Source organism: Chrysochloris asiatica, unplaced genomic scaffold (genome assembly GCF_000296735.1).
Source record: "Chrysochloris asiatica unplaced genomic scaffold, ChrAsi1.0 scaffold00021, whole genome shotgun sequence".
Classification (NCBI taxonomy): Eukaryota; Metazoa; Chordata; class Mammalia; order Afrosoricida; family Chrysochloridae; genus Chrysochloris; species Chrysochloris asiatica.
Window position 1 is genome coordinate 15471819 of NW_006408539.1, and position 18687 is coordinate 15490505.

The window sequence follows — 18687 nt, forward strand, 5'->3', positions numbered from 1 at the left end:
AAATTCTTTCGTAATTTTTATTTTCATTTCCAGCTTATGTAAGTCTCTCTGACTATACTTTTCTTTCTGTTTACTGAGGTATAGAGCTAATAAAACAATTTAGGGTTTCTTTCACCATTATAAAAGCTAATTAGATTCATGAATAGGATTTTGAAAGCAATAATTATAAATATGGAAATATTTATGTTATTGATTTATGCTACTTTGCTATTCCCTCATATATTGGATCTGAAATAAAATTAACTACCCAGAGCCTTATAAAAGAGGCAATTTACCTAAATGGTAAATTGCCACCTACCTAAGAGAAATATGAAAATGCCTATTTTTTGTACCCATTGTATAAGAAATTATATTGTATTTTAGTATACTTTTTATATAAGTATATGTTTTAGAACTTTTATTTGAACACCAACATTGAGCTGTTAACTACAAGGTTGGCAATTCAAACCCACCAACTGCTCCTCAGAAACTCTATACAGGGTCACTATGAGTCGGAACCAACTCAACGGCACTTACCAACAACAACATTCTTGTCAAGATTGGAGACTTTTCATCCAGGCTGTTACTTCACAAATTAATAGAACGGAACAGGGAACACATATTTACTCATAATTTTATAATTTTTTCTGACTTTCAGACTTTCTTCACACGTTAAAAATACATATTGCAGATGTAAGGATAGGGCATTGATATATAAAATAGGTGCATGGAATCTAATGAAACTTACGTTATTATCTGGGAGGGGAAAATCCTTTTTTTCCTCGTTTACTATACATAATTGATTTTTTAAAATTTAACACAAAGCCAAGAAAAACCCCCAAAACAACCCCATATAAGCCAGGAATCAGGTGTTCTCTGTCAAGGTGAATGCTAAATTTAAAAATTGATTTGGTATCTAGAGCAAATTCCTTCTAGGGATATTGAGAAAGGGGCATGCGTTATTACCATAAAAGACAGCCTTCTGCCCGACCCCAACAAAAGAAAAGGCCTGCTTTTAAACATCAAGCTCTTTCTTTAATGTGTTCTCTTCCTAGAATTTTATTCTAAGACCTTAAAAGCTTCTTTCTCTTCCACCCTTTGTTTCTGAATTGTATGTTTATACTAGTGAAGCGTACCACATAAATGAGAAATTTTAAATGAATGAGATGAAGCTTCTCTCTCTGCTTTTTCTCTGTTGCCTTGTTTATGGCTTTAGACTGGTTTGGGTTTCTCTGCTTGCTCTCAGTGTCTAGAAACTATGCCTGTGCTGAAGCGTATTTCAGTGTTCTCTGGTCTCAGATAAGTTATGGACTTCCTAGTCTACTGAGAGAAATTTAATACCATCTTTTTTCTAATTTGTTTATGACAAAATCTCAATTAGCATATATATAAGTAAAAGTGATCAGTAGAAGAAATTAAAGTAACTTTTTTACCAAGAATCCTTATTTTGTACAAAATTGTATCAAAAGAATAAATATTGTTCATAATATCTCTTCTGATACTGATACTTTATAATTTATATTATTCCTGTTTCCTAAAAGATGAGTTAATTCAAAATAAAAAATATAAAAATTAAGACAGCTAAAATAAGAAAAACTACAAGGAATAAAGAAAAAAGTAAGAATTAGATATAATAAGAAGGTCATATGAGATAATTACTAAAATGGAATTCTAAATTTCACTGAGTTTTCCATTGGCTGTACATAAAGGGGAAACTCAGTCAGTCACATTATTGTCATTGTTAAATAAAAGCCAGTATACTACTTTTTAAAGTAGCAAATTATTAATGGAAATTAATTTATAAAAGGACTTAATCACTTAACTGCTCCTGGGACTTAGTGGATTTCTGGCAAGGGGAGGGTAACTCTTTTTCTTAGATCATGGATGAGGAAGTAGAGCCTGTAGCGTTAGTCCGCAACTCCAAGAAGGCCTGGACTCTAAGCGTCTGTGGCTCGTCTGTGTCCTTGCTCTACTACTTATTAGCTCGGTCAAGCGATTTCACTTCGCTTAGCCTCAGTTTCTTCATCTGTGAAAATGAAAAATTTAATAATAATTGCATTTACCTCACAGCAGATTGTAAAGATCCAATGACATACTTTGTGTATAATACTTCAAAGCTAGTATAATTGACAGCACTTAAATCTACTGGGTTTGTTTTTTTTTCTTTCCAGCTTACTAAAGGAATTGAGCTTAGAAACCCCAGAAGAGTGAAAAATTGTTTTATTCCGTAGGTTATCCTGGTTCTGTTTTTTTTTTTTATTATTATTATTATTTGTTTGTGTTTAAGGCTTTTGGCTGGTATAAAATAGTAGATTTTGACTGATTCATATTTAAACTATCTTATTTATAAAATGATTCAGAAGAAAGTGTTGTTGTTTTCATTGATGTAGCTTATTAATAAAGAGCAGCACATTCAAGTACGCTTATTGAACAATGAAATATTTCAGCTTCCTTGCCCTAATTCTTTTTACCTAACATCTGTATGTAATATTGTAGTTCCTACCTCAGTGTCTCTTGTCATTTCATTCCTGCTCAATTAGCTTTTGGTCTTTTATCAAAATTATTTCAGAATTTTTAAGTGGATTCTAAAGTGAGTTAGAACTGTTAATAAAATATTAACTGTATGGTCCAACCACAAACTTTTAAATTTACATAGTGTCTTTTTCCAAATATCTCCATTTCATATTCTTGGGGTCCTCATAGTAATAATAAAGCTATCCTGTCTTGAGGAGCCTTGCTGGTGCAGTGGTTAAGCACTCACCTGCTAATGAAAGGTCGGCAGTTCAAACGTACCAGCAGCTCTGCAGAAGAAAGATACGGTAGTCTGTTTCACAGAGACGATAGCCTTGGAAACATGTTCCAGATGCTACAAGCCAGAATAAACTTGAGGACTCGCAGCATCATTTCTGGAGTGCCCAGTCCTTGTCAGACACAGTATTGTTGTTGAGTGCCGTCGTGCCGATTCTGACCCATAGCAGCTGGTGAGCTTGAAGCACCGACCTTGCAGTTCAAATGACTTTGCAGTCTGACACATTAGTCCACAGTGCCATACCAGGACTCCGACACAGTATTAGATGCAAGCTAATGGTCATTTTCAGGTGAGGAAACAGAGTCTGAAAAGATTATGTAAGATACTTAAGGTCAAGTGGCTAATAAGTGGAGAGCTGAACCCAGATCTGATTCCCACAGTGATATGTCCCATCAGGCTGCATTGTGTGTCTGTGCTCTAAAGGCTGGGGGTGTCCGGTGTGTATTGTCAACTTAGTTGCTGTGAGACAGTCAAAAGCAGTTAGTTTTGTGGTAGCTGCTAGCTATTTGAGTCTGGTTAAAAAACAGTCCAGTTTGTACCTTGTTGGTCATAATGAAATCACACCAGATTTACTTGGAGAATTTTAACCGTAGAACTCAGTATGTGCCTTGGTTTCAGGCCTTTAAAAAAATAACAAGTATTGCCTTTTTAAAAATACATTCTATACATAGAAATTGTATAGACAATGACCAGAAGGACAAACTGCCATTGAATTGGTAACAAGCCCTGTTTTTGTGGACTGCTAGACTGTTTGAGCTTTATTTTCCTCCTAAGCATTCTCCCTCTTTGTAAAGCCCTCTAGTAGCAATATTGGCTTAGCTTCTAATTTTGGTTTTGCATTGTGTTTTCTCTCTCTTGGTTGTGCCTTTCTCCTTCCCACGGCACTGTTTGCTCTTTCCGTGCATCTCCTGTGACTACTCCCTGTGTCGACCAATCAGCTGTTGGTGAAGGGGGTGAATGAGACTCTGGTAGCTCAGAGGGTTGTTCCTGCTCTCATTACTCTCTCCAGTGACCCTGAAATGTAAGTGCCGTGCCTGCCTTTTACATTCGGCATCCCTTTCACAATTTGTCTGTCAAGAAATAGCCATCAGCTTTTCAATTCAAAATCCTTTAAAAATAGTAACAATGGATTATGCTTCCTTGATTTTAACATGAATCACATTGATATTCATGTATCTTTTATGAATGTCAACCCTCACAGTAAGCCTGATTTGGAGACCACTGTGTATTGAAGAAAAACAATGATAAACGATTTGAAAAGCTAAGAATGCTGATGGTCTGTTTCTTTCAAGCCAAGAAAGGATGCTCTGCTAATCTCACTAACAGGTTGTACCAGTCAGTGTAGTAGCATGAACCAGAGGCTTAACATTTTAATGTCTCATGTGGGTGACGAACCCAAGAGAGGCCAGTGAGTCTGCCTGCCCATCCTCAGTCACAGCTAATCCACTTCTCATTCCAGTTTCCAGTTTTTACCAAACCATTTTTTATTGCATGTTGACTGGTTTGCAGCTGACTCTTCGAGGCATGAGTGAAGCGTTAGTTGACAAGCGGGTTGCTCCGGCCCTTGTTACCTTGTCCAGTGATCCAGAATTGTGAGTTTCACAGACTGCGACCTTAAGTTATCCTGTCTGTCTTTTTGAGCATTCTTCTTGGTCTGTTGTTTTTTTATTTTAATTTTTTTTTCTTTTAAGTTTTGTCATTGCTAGAGATTAATCAGTATACTTACCTTATACTTACCTTTGATACACATTTAAGCCATAGTCATTTATCATCTCAGAGAAAGTTTCAGTCTCTTCATCTTTTTTTATTCTAACAGCTCTGTCAGGATTGCCACAATTCCAGCTTTTGGCACTATTATGGAAACAGTTATTCAAAGAGAGGTAGGAAATACTTGAAATTTATTTCTGTCTACTGTTGAGGTAATGACACATTACCATACACGTACCAGGGCTGGAGAGGGTACGGGCATTGGACCTTTCATTTATTTTCTTAGTTATGGGCCAGAAGAGAGTCAATCGTTGAAAACATAGTAGTCTAACCAAAGTGTGTTTTCATGTCATTGAGAGATCTGTAGTCTTTCTTCTCAATTAGAAAATAACCCTCAGATGTTCTATTTTAAGCCCATTTGGACATTGAGGTTCTAATTGATTCTTTAGTCTAGATGTGGTTCCCACACCCTCTGCTCTCCAGTAGCTTGTTGAGCCAGTCTACAGACTTTCCTGGTTGCCCATTTTCGCAGTTTTGAAGACACAAATCCATCTCAGTTCCACACATGGAATGATGGCTGTGTCATTTAGCTCAAGCTCTACAAATGCCCTAGTGGAGGCTGTTTACATCACTGGCCGTGGCTTCAAGGAATCACCAAGTTTCTTCTCCCTTAAGATCGCATTTAGATTATGAAACTGTGCAATCTCAAGTCATTGTAAAGTCTTGTAAGATTGTGTTTTGATTCTAATTTAAATATGTGTTTGTTAAATTCTATCAGCAGCATTAACTAAAAGGCATGTCTCAAAATTAAAATCGAGTGTCATTCTTCATTTTCAGATTATAATTGTCTTTACACAAATGAAAAATCCTATAGATCGGAAAGTAAATTATTCTCTATATACATTACCTCATCATGTCATCAAATAAACCAAGTTTTCCACGTAAGTGTGGCGCACTGCAGGTTAATGTGCTGGACTGCCAGGATGGTTTGAACCACAAGGTCGGTGGGTCAAGCGCATCAGCTGCTCCTTGGATACAGGGTTGCTATGAGTCGGAACCTACTCAGCAGCACTTAACAACAACAGTAGCAAGGTTTTCTTTACAAAGAAAGAACTATTTTACAAATTTTCTTTGTCACAAAGATGTTTTAAACACACAAAATTGTTCATTATAAAAATTAAACAACTGTGTTAGGTTGTGGAAAGAAATGTTTTGCGCTTTTCTCCTTAAATGTTTCACTGGTGAAGCAATGTAAAAGAGCACACAACATTCTGCAGCCTTGGCAGAATTTCAGCATGTTCTTAAATCCTAAAATAAAGATGTCTTTTAGGGAAATGTGAGTAAGATGTAAATCATTAATGACTCATCGCTTTCAGAAGGCAAATAATCGGGTAGCTTACACTGTTTTAGACAATTATAATCTTGGTACAAAATCATCATAAACTTATCTTCTCCCTAAATATTTTGTAAGTTTTTCTTTTGATTTTACAGTTTGTCAGGGAATATTTATATTTTCTAAGCTTTCCTCAAAACATGCACACACACAAAAACCTTTAAGCATTAATAAGCATACACAAAGATATAAAAGTTTTTCTGAACCCGAAGACTCAATTATTTACATAATTGGAGATTTCTAATATTGTTGTTGTTAAGTGCCATTGAGTTGGTTCTGACTCATAGTGACCCTGTATAGGTTTCCAAAGAGCAGTTGGTGAGCTTTGAACTGCTGACCTTGTGGTTCAAACTGACCCTACAGTCGATTAACCCACAGTGCCACACCAGGACTCCAAATTATTTATTCAATTGCAATTTTCTAATATGTTGATCTAATTTTTTTGAACCTGCAACTGAAAGCCATCTTTTAATGTTTAATGTGTATCTTTCTCTTTTAACAACTGTACTCATTTTTAATCTTTTCTAAAACGACTGTATATTACCTAATTTTTAGTTGCTGGAAAGAGTGAAGATGCAGCTGGCTTCTTTCCTGGAAGATCCTCAGTACCAAGACCAGCATTCTTTGCACACAGAGATCATAAAAACATTTGGGAGAGTTGGACCTAATGCTGAACCCAGATTCCGAGATGAATGTAAGTTGTACTTGTCTATCTTTTTGTCTCTTTGTCCTCAGTAGTAAGATGAAAGCTAGAAGATTCGCTGTACTTTGTCTTTAACGTACTGAAAGCTGAAAGTGAAACAAATAGGTTATTGTGAATTGCTCAGTATTGTCAGTGGATGGATAATATGGTCTCTCATACTAGCCAGTGATTGTTGTAAGACTTGTTTTTCAAGTTTTTAGTTTCTAGACATGTTCTTATGAAAAATACATGTTTTTTCTACTTAGCATGCCATTCAGCTTTTGATATATCACTCTGTGTTTTAGTCACAGCCTGTTGATCTGTGTGGTGATTGTTTAAAGCATTTTTTTCTCATTTCTGTAGTGTCTCTTTTACTGTGGCGCTGTAGGATGAGCACTCAACTGCAATGTTGGTTTGAACAGCAAGGTTGGTGGTTCAAATCCACCCACTGCTCCTTGGAAACCCTATACAGGGTTGCTATGAGTTAGAACCGACTTGACGGCACTTAACAACAACTACAATGGCCTTTATGAAAATGACTTATTTAGGTAGCATCAAAACATCCAGTCATCATTACTGGAAAAGCATATCAGTTATCACTATTAGATTTTAGCCGTTCACTTTATCAAAATTTGACATCCTCTAGAAAGGGCCACACTGGTGTCTAGTTCACAGTCGGATTCTCCAACAAACTAACTAGTGCATGTCCAGCCTAATTGTGTCTCTTCATTTTAAAGACAAACTCATCAACAAAAAAATATGAAGTTAGGATCTGGTCTACAGTGTCCGAAAGCCCTGTTCAGGGCATAGACGCTTAGTGAATCACAGAAACAAAACCATGAGATTCTTTTTCACTGGGTGAATAATGTTGATAAAATAACAATATTATAATTCATTAACCAGCCAAGATAAAAACGTTTGGAGTTTGTTTTAGTTAGTAGCAGGGATAGTCCACATGTAACATCAGGTCTACAGGTGTTCCTAGTACAAGGTCTGAAGGTGCGCTGACTCATTTTGTTGAGGCTAGAATTGCTCTGGGGCAAGGAAATAGGCTAAACAGGCAATGAGTCTTTGGTATACACCACATTGTTGAGTTAATAATGAGCCTTTGGTATACACCATGTTGTTAATAACGTGCCTTTGGTACACATCACATTGTTGAGTTAATACTGAGTCTTTGGTACACACCACGTTGTTGAGTTAATACTGAGTCTTTGGTACACACCACATTGTTGAGTTAATACTGAGTCTTTGGTATACACCACGTTGTTGAGTTAATACTGAATCTTTGGTATACACAACATTGTTAATAACTGAGTCTTTGGTATATACCACATTGTTGAGTTAATACTGAATCTTTGGTACACACCACATTGTTGAGTTAATAATGAGCCTTTGGTATACACCATGTTGTTGAGTTAATAATGAGTCTTCGGTATACACCACATTGTTGAGTTAATACTGAGTCTTTGGTATACACCATGTTATTGAGTTAATAATGAGTCTTTGGTATACACCACATTGATGAGTTCATACCTCTCGGCAGTATCTAACCTTTTCATATGTAGATAAAAGAAAGACTGATGGCATCAGGGAAGATTCCGATTGGATTGTTAGAAGCTCTGCTCCAGTTACTTTGTCTGTGCAGTCCTTTGCTTTTAGGAATTCGGAAACCATACTTATTTCTGAAATCACACATAGTGAAGGTATTTTAATGTCTATCTAGAATTTTCAAGTGCTTCTAAAAATAATTCTTCCATTTTATTTGATAGTTTGAGTTGCAGTGTAGAGACCTACGTATTAAGTTTGTAGGAGTTGTATCACAAAGAAGAGAGGAATAGTCTTTTCATAATGGTCCTAAAGGAGTCCTGGTGTGGCACTGTAGGTTAAGCACTGGACTGCTAACCACAAAGTCAACAGTTCAAACTCATCAGCCGCTCCTTGGAAATCCTTTTCAGGGTCACTATGAGTCAGAACCAACTCAATGGTACTTAACAACAACAGCAGTAGTGGTCCTAAAATAACAGTGAAAGGTTGTTTAGGAGAAGATTTAGGATAGAAATTTCTGCTGCTTGAGTAATTCTAGAAAATCGTAAGCCATTTCTCTTCCCTCGTATTTCTTAGCCATAGCGGACACTGCATCTCATATTGGCCTTTCTGCTTTCCTAATTTTAGTCACAGGAGTGGAGTACCTTTAGTCTATATTTTGATTTCAGGAGTTTGTTGTTCTGTCTGGAACACTATTCAGTTGTTCTCATTTTCAACTCTTTTTGCTTTGTGAGACTCACTGACAGTGTTCAATCCTACAATAGAGATTTCCTAAAATGGCAACTTTCCACTTCCGATTAGTTTTTTCCTGAGTTCCTTATTTCTGTCCTAAGCCGCCATACAAAAAGAGAAGGCATGATTCCCTTTAATTTGGATCTACTCTAAAATATTTTGTAAAAGTTTTCTGAAAGTATTTAAAAACAATTGTTGTTGTTAAGTGCTGTTGAGTGACTTCCAACTCATAGCGACCTTGTTTAGGGTTTCTGAGGAGCAGCTGGTGGGTTTGAACTGCTGGCCTTGTGGCTCACAATCCAGTGCTGCTCCCACAATGCCACACCAGGAGTCCACTTTAAAAATAGGGTGTATATATATATATAGAGAGAGAGAGCTCTGGTAGCATAGTGGTTACGAATCGGGCTGCGAACCTTAAGGTCAGTGGTTCGAAACTACCAGCCGCTCCGCGGGAGAAAGATGAGGCTTTCTACTCCCGTAAGGATTTACACCCTTGGAAACCCTGTACAGGGTCGCTATGGGTCGGAACCGACTCGACGGCACTTAACAACAACAACATATATATATATAAATCATCCATGAAAAGTTTAGAATGTGAGTAGTGTTTTTTCAATCATCCAGAATTAAAATGAAATTTTATAAATTAAAATGACATTATTTTCAAATGTTTTAGTGTTTTCTGTATTTCTTTTTTTCTCGTTCCAGTTGTTATACCACATCTGCATAAGTTAGCCTTGGTGAACAACTTACAAATCGTGGATTCTAAAAGACTGGACATCGCTACCCATCTTTTCGAAGCCTACAGTGCACTTTCCTGTTGTTGTATCCTTACTGATTAATGTGAATCTATCACTGTCCAAACTTTCAGTGCACTTCACTTGTTAAACAATGAGAAACAGAACCTTTTGTCCTCAATTCACTTACAGAAGGATTGTAAAAAATTGAAATGACAATTGATTTGCCTCATCCCTTACTCTAACCATCTTATAATTTAAAAAAACAACAACAGTTTTAAATCCTCTATGCCCAATAGTTTTGAAAATATTGATGGAGTTCTTCAAAGTTTTATCTACATTCATCTAGGCAAGAAATGAAAGGCTGAATGAGTTGGAGCTGAGGTTTCTGTTGATCAGGAGGAAACCTGGTGTCTGTGCCAGCAGGTTTTTCGATAACTGTTTAGCCATCAGTCTCCAGTAGGGTACTGTGAGTGTCTCATAGAGATGCTGCCGCTCATTGGAAAAGTGCATGGCCAATGCAGTGAGTCATCTCTGGTGATGATGGAAAGGTTGGAGGTCATCTAAATCTTAAACCTAGGTCAGCCACTACATTTTATAAATGACTGACTAAGGCTTAAAGACATTGGTGACTTCTACTGTTTTCTACAGTTAAAAATACTTGTGTGACTAGAACAAAGAATGGTAGCTGTCCAGTTCAGTGCTCCTAACAACCCTATGCTATTTCCTTAGTAAATAAAACTAAGAAAGGAGGAGAGACAAAAAACAGGCAGTTAACATTATTCCCTTCTCTCTAGGCAAAATGAACTCCAACTTAGAGAAGCACAAGAGTTCTAGAAAAGGGGAAATAAGAGATTGAAAGAAGAATGAAAGACTAAATGATCTTAGAAACTTTTAAGAGTACATGCAAAACAAGATAAACATAATTACGACAGAAAAAAGTGATGGTGGAAAGAGGTTCCTAGGGATTCTCAAGAAAATAGAGGGCAAACAGAGTTCTAGAACTAACGTTTACACATTGTTATATACCAGTTCAGAATACTAAGCAGTGTAAACAGATAATCTAAAATAAAGTAGATACATTCAAACATAGCAGTGACACTTTTGGCATTGAATTGTGGCTGAAATATACAGATGGAAGGTGATGTTTTTGTTTGTTGTTGGTGCTGTCCATTAGATTCGCATTCATAGCAACCCTGCAGTGGATTTCTGAGGAGCACCTGGTGGGTTTGAACTGCCTAACTTGTGGTTTGCAGTCAGTCCAGTGCTGATCCTACAACACCACAAATCAAATAGACGGAATTGAAAGGTGGTGCTGTACGTTAAAAAGCTCTTTGTCCTTTTGGATCTATTTAAACTTGAAGTTGAATGCCTAGTGTTGAGCATTTTACTTTGGAATTTTACTGTAATTTAGTTAATCATATGGATGATACAAGCCATGTTTTCTTCAATACAGATGCACCATATTTTAGTAATTGTGCACCTCAACTATGCATATATCGTTTGTAAGTTTAATTACACTAAAAGCAGAACTTACCATCTGATTTATTTATCTTGTTGCCATTTTCAACTTGGAGAAGATAGAGGAAGCAAAAAAAGGAACTGATACTCTGAATTATCAGGGAAGAACTCTCTGGTAATGGAGAAGTAGTAGCAGGACCCTTGCAAGAAAGTCATAATTGCATTTTGGAGTTTATATCTCAAAGAAAACAGTGATATACTGTATCATTTCACTCAGCTTTCAGAAAGTAGATGTTTAAAACTTAAGCAAAAAGTCATATATATCTTACAGAGAAGAGAGGCTCCAAAAGAGTGTATATCAATGAAAATGGGAAGGTCAAAAGATTACAGTTTTTAGTTCTTTTAGCGTAAAAGCTTATTTCCTAATGGGGAAAGTAGTCCTTTCTAGAGAAACATCAGTGTTTATGCAGAAGGAATGCTGTGTATGAGTATTGTTGTTGTTGTTGTTGTTAAGTACCGTCAAATAGGTTCCGACCCATAGCGACCCTGTATATGGCTTCCGAGGAGCAGCTGGTCAGCTTGAACTGCCGACCTTGCAGTTCAAGCAGCTCTGCAGTCTGGTGCAGTAGCCCACAGACAATGAAAAGTCTTTGCACTAATAGGGATGAACTGCCTGTGGAAGTGCTAAGAGTGTTAGTTCTACATGAGTCAGAACTTATCCATGAGTCAACAGGGTGGCCACAAATAAAATCACACTGTCCGCATCTGTCTGCTCTTCCTTGAACTTCAAGTGATCAGAATCCAATTCCTTTCAGCACTGACATCATAGCTTAGTAGGGATGTAGAAAAACGCTGCTGTGGGACACACAGTATAATAATCAGTCAGGAAACTGACTTATGTTGGAGAAAAGTTTGTAGGCATTTAGTTATTGACCTGGAGAAGAGACGACTTAGGGATTAAGAGAACTGAGCAGTATGGTAAAGGTGGTCATGTAGAAGAAAGGAAAACACGTGTAACTAAGGTGCAGCACTAGCACTGACAAGCAGAAATTACAGAGGTGCTTCTTTTCCCCCCAGGAAAATCTTTGTAAGTAAGTAATCAAAAAAATACAAAAATTTCTCATAAAACTGTGACTGGCCTGTCATTGTTAGCATTCAGAGGCCTTATGACTATCACTGAAGAATCGTGATTCCTGATGTCTAAATAATACTTAAGTTCCCTTCCAGAGCTTAGGATTCTGTGAGTCCTTGGGGAAATGAAGACCAAATCAGGGCATCTTCAGCATTTCACTCTATACTCTCTTTTCCCTAGGTCAGACTTAACTACCAACTCAAAGGTCAATCACAGTGCTACTTCTTGATGGTACTTCTCCAAACTACTAAACTAAAGACTACCTGTTAGGTTGTAGCCCTCTGCAATTTGGATCAACCAAATGATCCTGTGTTTGATACTGTATGGTGTTTTGTTGTGGTTAAGTGCAGTCAAGTCAGTTCTGACTCATTGCAACCTTGTATTGGGTTTCCAAGGACCATGCGGTGGCTTGAACTGCCAACTTTGTGGTTCAAAGGCCAGTGCTGATCCTACAGGTGCCATCAAATTGGTTCCAACTCGTAGAGACCCTGTGGACAACAGAATGAAAGACTACCTGGTTCTGTGCAATTCTCACAATCTTGATTATGTTTGAGCGCAGTAGGATAGCCACGGTGTCAATCCATTTCCTTCCTTTTTGTTGTGTTGGTAAGTGCAGATGAGTTGGTTCCAATCCGCAGCAACCCTGCATAGGGTTTCTGAGGAGCGACTGGTGAGCTTGAACCGCCAACCTTGCGCATTAACCCACAGCGCCACACCAGGACTCCAGTCCATCTCCTTGAGGGGTCTTCTTTTTCAAAAACCCTGTACTTTACCAAGCATGATGTTCTTTTCCAGAGACTGGTCATTCCTGATAACATGTCCTAAGTATGGCAACCTTGCTCAATAACCTGGCTTCCAAGGAGCATTCTGACGGTACTTCTTCTTAATAGATTGGTTTTTTCTTCTGGTAGTCCATGGTACTTCCAGTCTTCTTCACCAACACCATCATCCAAATGCACCAATTATTCTTGGTCTTCTTTATTTACTGTCAACTCTCAGATGCATACGAGGTGATTGAAAATGCCATCACTTGTGTCAGGCTCACCTTAGTCCTCAAAGAGGCATCTTTGCTCTTTAACACTTAGAAGGAGGTATTGTGAAGCAGATTTGCCCAGTGCAGTATGTCTTGTTTGACTTCTTTTGAGTGCTGATTGTGCATCCAAGTAAAATGAAATCCTTAACAACTTCACTCTTTTCTCTGCTTCTCATGATGTTATTTATTAGTCCAGTTGTGATGATTTTTGTTTTCTTTATATTGAGTTGTAATCCATACTGAAGGCTGTAGTCTTTGACCTTCCTCAACAAGTGTTTCAAATCCTCTTAGCTTTCAGCAAGCAAAGTTTGTCATCTGCATAGTATATGTTATTAATGACTCTTTCTCCAATCCTGATGCCCTGTTCTTTCAGCTTCTCAGATTGCTTGCTCAGCATACAGACTGAATAAATATGCTGAAAGGGTACAACCCTGGCACACACCTTTCCTGATACTAAGCCATTCTGTATTCCCTTGTTCTGTTCAAACAACTGTCTCTTGGTTTATGTAAAGGTTCCCCTTGAGTACAACTGAGTGTTCTGCAATTCTCATTCTTCACAGTGTTATCCATAATTAGTTATTCACACAGTTGAATGCCTTTGCATAGTTAATAAAGCACAAGTAAACATCTTTCTGATATTCTCTGCTTTCAGTGGAAATCCATCTGATGTCACCAGTGATATCCCTGGTTCCACGTCTTTTTATGGCTTCGGCTTGAATTTTTGTTATCGCCTTCTCTATGTGCTGCTTCAGCTGTTTTTGAATTATCTTCATTAGAATTTTACTTGAATGTAATATTGATGCATTGTTTGATACTTCACACATTCTGTTTGGTCACTTTTCCTGGGAATAGGCACAAATCTAGATCTCTTCCAATCAGTTGGCCAGGTAGCCGTCTTCTAAATTTCTTGACACAGACCAGTGAGTGCTTCCAGCACTGTCTCCGGTTGTTGAAACATTTCAGTTGGTATTCTCTCAATTCTTGGAGCCAGGGCCTTCAGTGCAGCTTAGACTTCTTCCTTCAATGCCATCCGTTCTTGATCATCTGATACTCCTGAAATGGTGAAACATCGGCCAGTTCTTTTTGGCACAGTGACTCTGCATTCCTTCCATCTTCGTGTGATGCTTCCTGTATCGTTCATGTTTTGCTCATAGAATTCTTCAGTATTGCAACCTGAGGCTTGATTTTTTTCTTCAGTTCTTTCAGCGTAAGAAATGCTGAGTGTGTTCTTCTCTTTTGGTTTTCTAACTGTGGGTCTTTGCACATTTCATTACAATACTTGACTTTGTCTTTGCTAGTTGTTCTTTGAGGTTTTTTGTTCAGCTCATTTACTTCATCATTTCTTCAGTTGGTTTTCGCTTCCCTACATTCAAGAGCAAGTTTCAGAGTCTCTTCTGACATCTGCTTTTGTCTTTTCTGTCTTTTTGTGTCCTTTTACTTTTTTCATGGTATGAGTGTCATCCCACATTTTATCTCCATTCATTAGTGTTCAATGCATCAAATCTGTTCTTGAAATAGTCTCTATGATAAGCATTGTACTGCAGACCATAAGGTCAGCAGTTCAAGCCTATTAGTTGCTCTGCGGGAAAAAGATAAGGCTCTCTGCTCCTGCAAAGACTTCCAGCCTCAGAAACCCTACACAGGGTCACTATGAGTCAGAACTGACTGAATGATACTTCACAACAGCTACACTAAAAGTTGTGTTTTGGCTCTCGTGGACTTGTTTCAATCTTCTTCAATCTCAGCCTGAATCGATGGCTTTGTTTTTGCTGTTGATATTGAGCTTCTTCATTGGCTCCACCCACAGTTGTAGTCAAAATGATCCCTATGTATTCCATCTGGCAAGGTCCACATACATAGTCACCATCTATGTTTTTCAGAAAGGCAAATGAATAAGTCATTGGCCTTAGAAAATTCTATCATCTCCAACATCATTTCTATCAACCAAGGCTATATTTTCCAACTACTCACCCCTCCTCCTCTTTGTTTCCAACTTTAACTTTCCGATCACCAGTAACTATCAATGCACCTTGATTATTTGATCAGTTTCTGCCTGAAAAAGTTGGTAGAATTCTTAAATTTCTAATTCACTAGCATTGAATAATTGTGATATTATCTGGTCTTCCTTGTAGCTGTATATGACAGACAGTATTGTATTTCAAGCTCAATCTTGAAATGTTCAATGTGTCATTCCCAGAATAGCAAACCATTGATTGTCAGATTGAAAATGGCCAATACCAGTCCATTCCAACACAACTAATGCCTAGGATATTGATCTTTATGTATCCCATCTCTTTATTGACAACTTCTGATTCCTTTTCCTAGATTCATACTTTGTATTTCCATTTTTTGATTTTCAGTGAGTGTTTGCAGCTGTTTCCTCTCATTTTGAGTCCTGCCCCTTCAGTTAATGAAGGTCTCCAAAGCTCTGTTCCACACATGTCAGTTAAGGTCGATGTCTACTCTGGAGGCAGCTGTTTCTCAGTCATCTTCTGAGTGTTTTCCGACCTGAAAGGCTCATCTTCCTGCCCTACATCAGACAGTGTTCCACGGCTATTCACAGGCTGTCAGGGGGCTAAGCCCTCAGAATTGAGCTGCCTGTTCTTTCTTCCAAATCTGTTCTCAGGCTGGAAACTCCACTGAAACCTCTCCTGTCTCCTATGGGTGACCATCTGGTATTAGAAACACCAGTGGCAGAGCTTCCAGCATCACAGCAAGACACAAGCCACCCCAGCTGGACAAGCTGACAGACTTGCGGGGACTAGATTCTCAGTATCATAAGCCCTGACGGCACAGCGGGTTAGGACTCAGTTGCTAACAGAAAGGTCAGTGGTTTGACCCCACCAGCTGCTTCCCTACAGACTGCAGCTGTGGAGATCCTGTGGGGCAGTTCTACTCAGTCATCTGTGAGTCAGGATCCACTCGCCAGCAATTGATTTGGCTTTTCATTGAATTCACACATCACACATTATAGTGCAACATGTTTATGGTTTTTATTAAAACTGTTTTCAAGATGGTAGTTACATGTTGCACTGATTTTTTTTTCCTTAATCAAACTCATTATAATTAATGTCACTTTTTTCCTTAAAAATACTGATTGAACTCATCTTTATAAAGGATGAGTTTTAACATGGTTAATATTACATGTTGTTGTTAAGGGTCATTGAGTCAATTCTGACTCATACCAATGTTGTATAGCATTTCTGAGGAGCAGCTAGCTGATGCTTATTCAGTGCTTATCCTGCAGCACCACACCAGAAGTCCATAATACATTGTTGTCAAGTTCTGTAGAGTTGGTCTTGACTCATAGTGACCCTGTATAGGGTTTCAAAGGAGCAGCCGGTGGATTTGAACTGCTGACCTTGTGGTTTGCAGTCCAGGGCTGATCCTACAGTGATACGACACACCAAGAGTTTATATGTTACAGAGAGCTGTTTTATAGGGCTTACAACTATGATAAGATGAGAATGTGCCAGAACTGATGTGAGTGAACAAGGTAAAAACTGGTACCTGAAGAGATGCATCTGCTTTCATGATTCTTTTTAATGTGTCAAGTTAATTCACAAAAATGACCAGAACCTACAGTTGGCACTAAAGCTGTTACTGTAGCTGAAGTTCTCATACCTGTTCAATTGTAGGTCATTTAAAAAGAGTGAATAAAGCAAGAAATCAGGAAAATAGAATATAAATAGTATATTTTATTTTAACTTAAAATACATACGTGTATTTACTTTTACCATTTTTGATGAGGACTAAAGCGTTTTCTTTAGTGTGAGTTTGCTAGTTAGAGTTGAAACTTCTTTTTAAAATAAATCACATCTATAATGCAGTTGCCTTTGATTTTCTTTCAGAGGATCCAGTTAACATATTTTATACTGAATGTAGAATTTTCCTCTATTTACAATTTTTCTCCCAATCATTTACATACAACAGCAACAAGCATACATACTTAATTCAACAACTTTAAGCAATTGTTTATCCGTTTTTTCTAAAACTTTCAACTTGGCTGATTAGAATAATAATTCTCTTTTCATACTTCATTTAAATATTCAGTTAAGTTATATAACTTACCTTTCACACTCATTTCGTGTGTTTACATAATAAACCCCAAAACTGAAGCCCACTGCCATTGAGTCTGTTCTACCTCACAGCAGTCTTCCAGAACAGAACAGAACTGCTCCGTGGAGTTTCTGAGGCTGTAAATCTTTACAGAAGCAGACAGCCTCATCTTTTTCTGAAGAGCTTCTGGTGGGTTTGAACCATCAACCTTGTGGTTATCAGCCCAACATTTTCCCCACTGTACCACCACAGCTCCTTATGGGTGAATAAGTACTGAAATTATACAGTATTTTTGTTTTAAGATTCTTATTATGACGAGTGAAAGTTTACAGGGCAGATCATCAGTTTTATACATTCAACAAATCATACACCTTGTTTTATTACAATGATTATAATCCCCTCCATGTACCATCAGTTAACAGTATTTCTCTCTAGTCACTTAAGGTTTATTTTTTTGTAATGTTTTATTGTGAATTATGTGATAGTTTACATGGGAGAGCATCAGTTTTACATTCATCCTATCGTATATCGTTTCATTGCCATGGTTACAATCCCCTCCATGCATCATCAACCAACCAAAGAGTATACCCTGTAAACCTGCCCCTCTCCCTCTCTGTGTCTAAAGTCCCCAGCCACTCCATCTCTTCATGTCATCATCTCTGCCTCCATCTCTGGCATCACTGTTTCTCTGGGTCAGGCCCTGCATTCCTCTCTTCTCTCTTTCACTTTAGTTTTTTTTTTTAAACACTCAGGAATATATAATAATTTACACCACCAAAGGGCACAGTCTGCAAGTCTGCCTCCTGGCCGCCGTCTCTTAGTCCCTCTCTTCCCATGAATCTGGAGTCTTCAGCTGCTCCCTCTCTCCACGTCCCCATCTCTGCCTCCATCTGTGGTGTTGCTGCTTCTCTGGATAAGGTCTCGCATTCCGCTTGTGCTCTTCTCCCTTAATGGTTCTAGTGTCCTTTGTTTCTGGACTGTAAGATTAACTACTCCCCCATTTTTGTTACAAAACTTCTACCTGTACAGTTGTGACAGTCGCAATTAGTCATGATAACAATTACTGTTGAATCACAAGAATCTTACCCCATCTCTTTTAACCAGACCCATCTAGACAAGGATGAAAACTATTCAGTGAGGACACTTTCTTCCCCCACACACTATTAAGCTAAACTTCCCCTTCAAACCTGGTCAACCAGTCACTTCAGGCCTTTATCATCCCCTCATTTTAGACAGCCAGTGTCTAAGTTGCCCATCCCTATCTACCTGTGTACAGAGGGGATAGCATTGATACTTGATGTGAAGACTCCTTCCCTCTCTGTTGGTATTTAGAGTTACTACCTCCATGAATATAGGTCAAGTTTATCAAATTGTAGCAATTTACTCTCATTTCCTTTATCAAAAAAAAATTTTTTTTT

General features: G+C 37.9%; 1 protein-coding gene across 1 annotated transcript in view; it reads left to right on the plus strand.

The window, feature by feature from the left end:
* Window positions 1-18687, plus strand: part of KIAA1468 (KIAA1468 ortholog) — a 156420-nt gene that overhangs the window by 126009 nt on the left and 11724 nt on the right. Inside the window, exons 23-26 of the mRNA XM_006837577.1 lie at window positions 4298-4380; window positions 4605-4668; window positions 6444-6582; window positions 9556-9672. Of these exons, the coding sequence (XP_006837640.1) occupies window positions 4298-4380; window positions 4605-4668; window positions 6444-6582; window positions 9556-9672 (403 nt within the window). The remainder of the gene's footprint in view (window positions 1-4297; window positions 4381-4604; window positions 4669-6443; window positions 6583-9555; window positions 9673-18687) is intronic.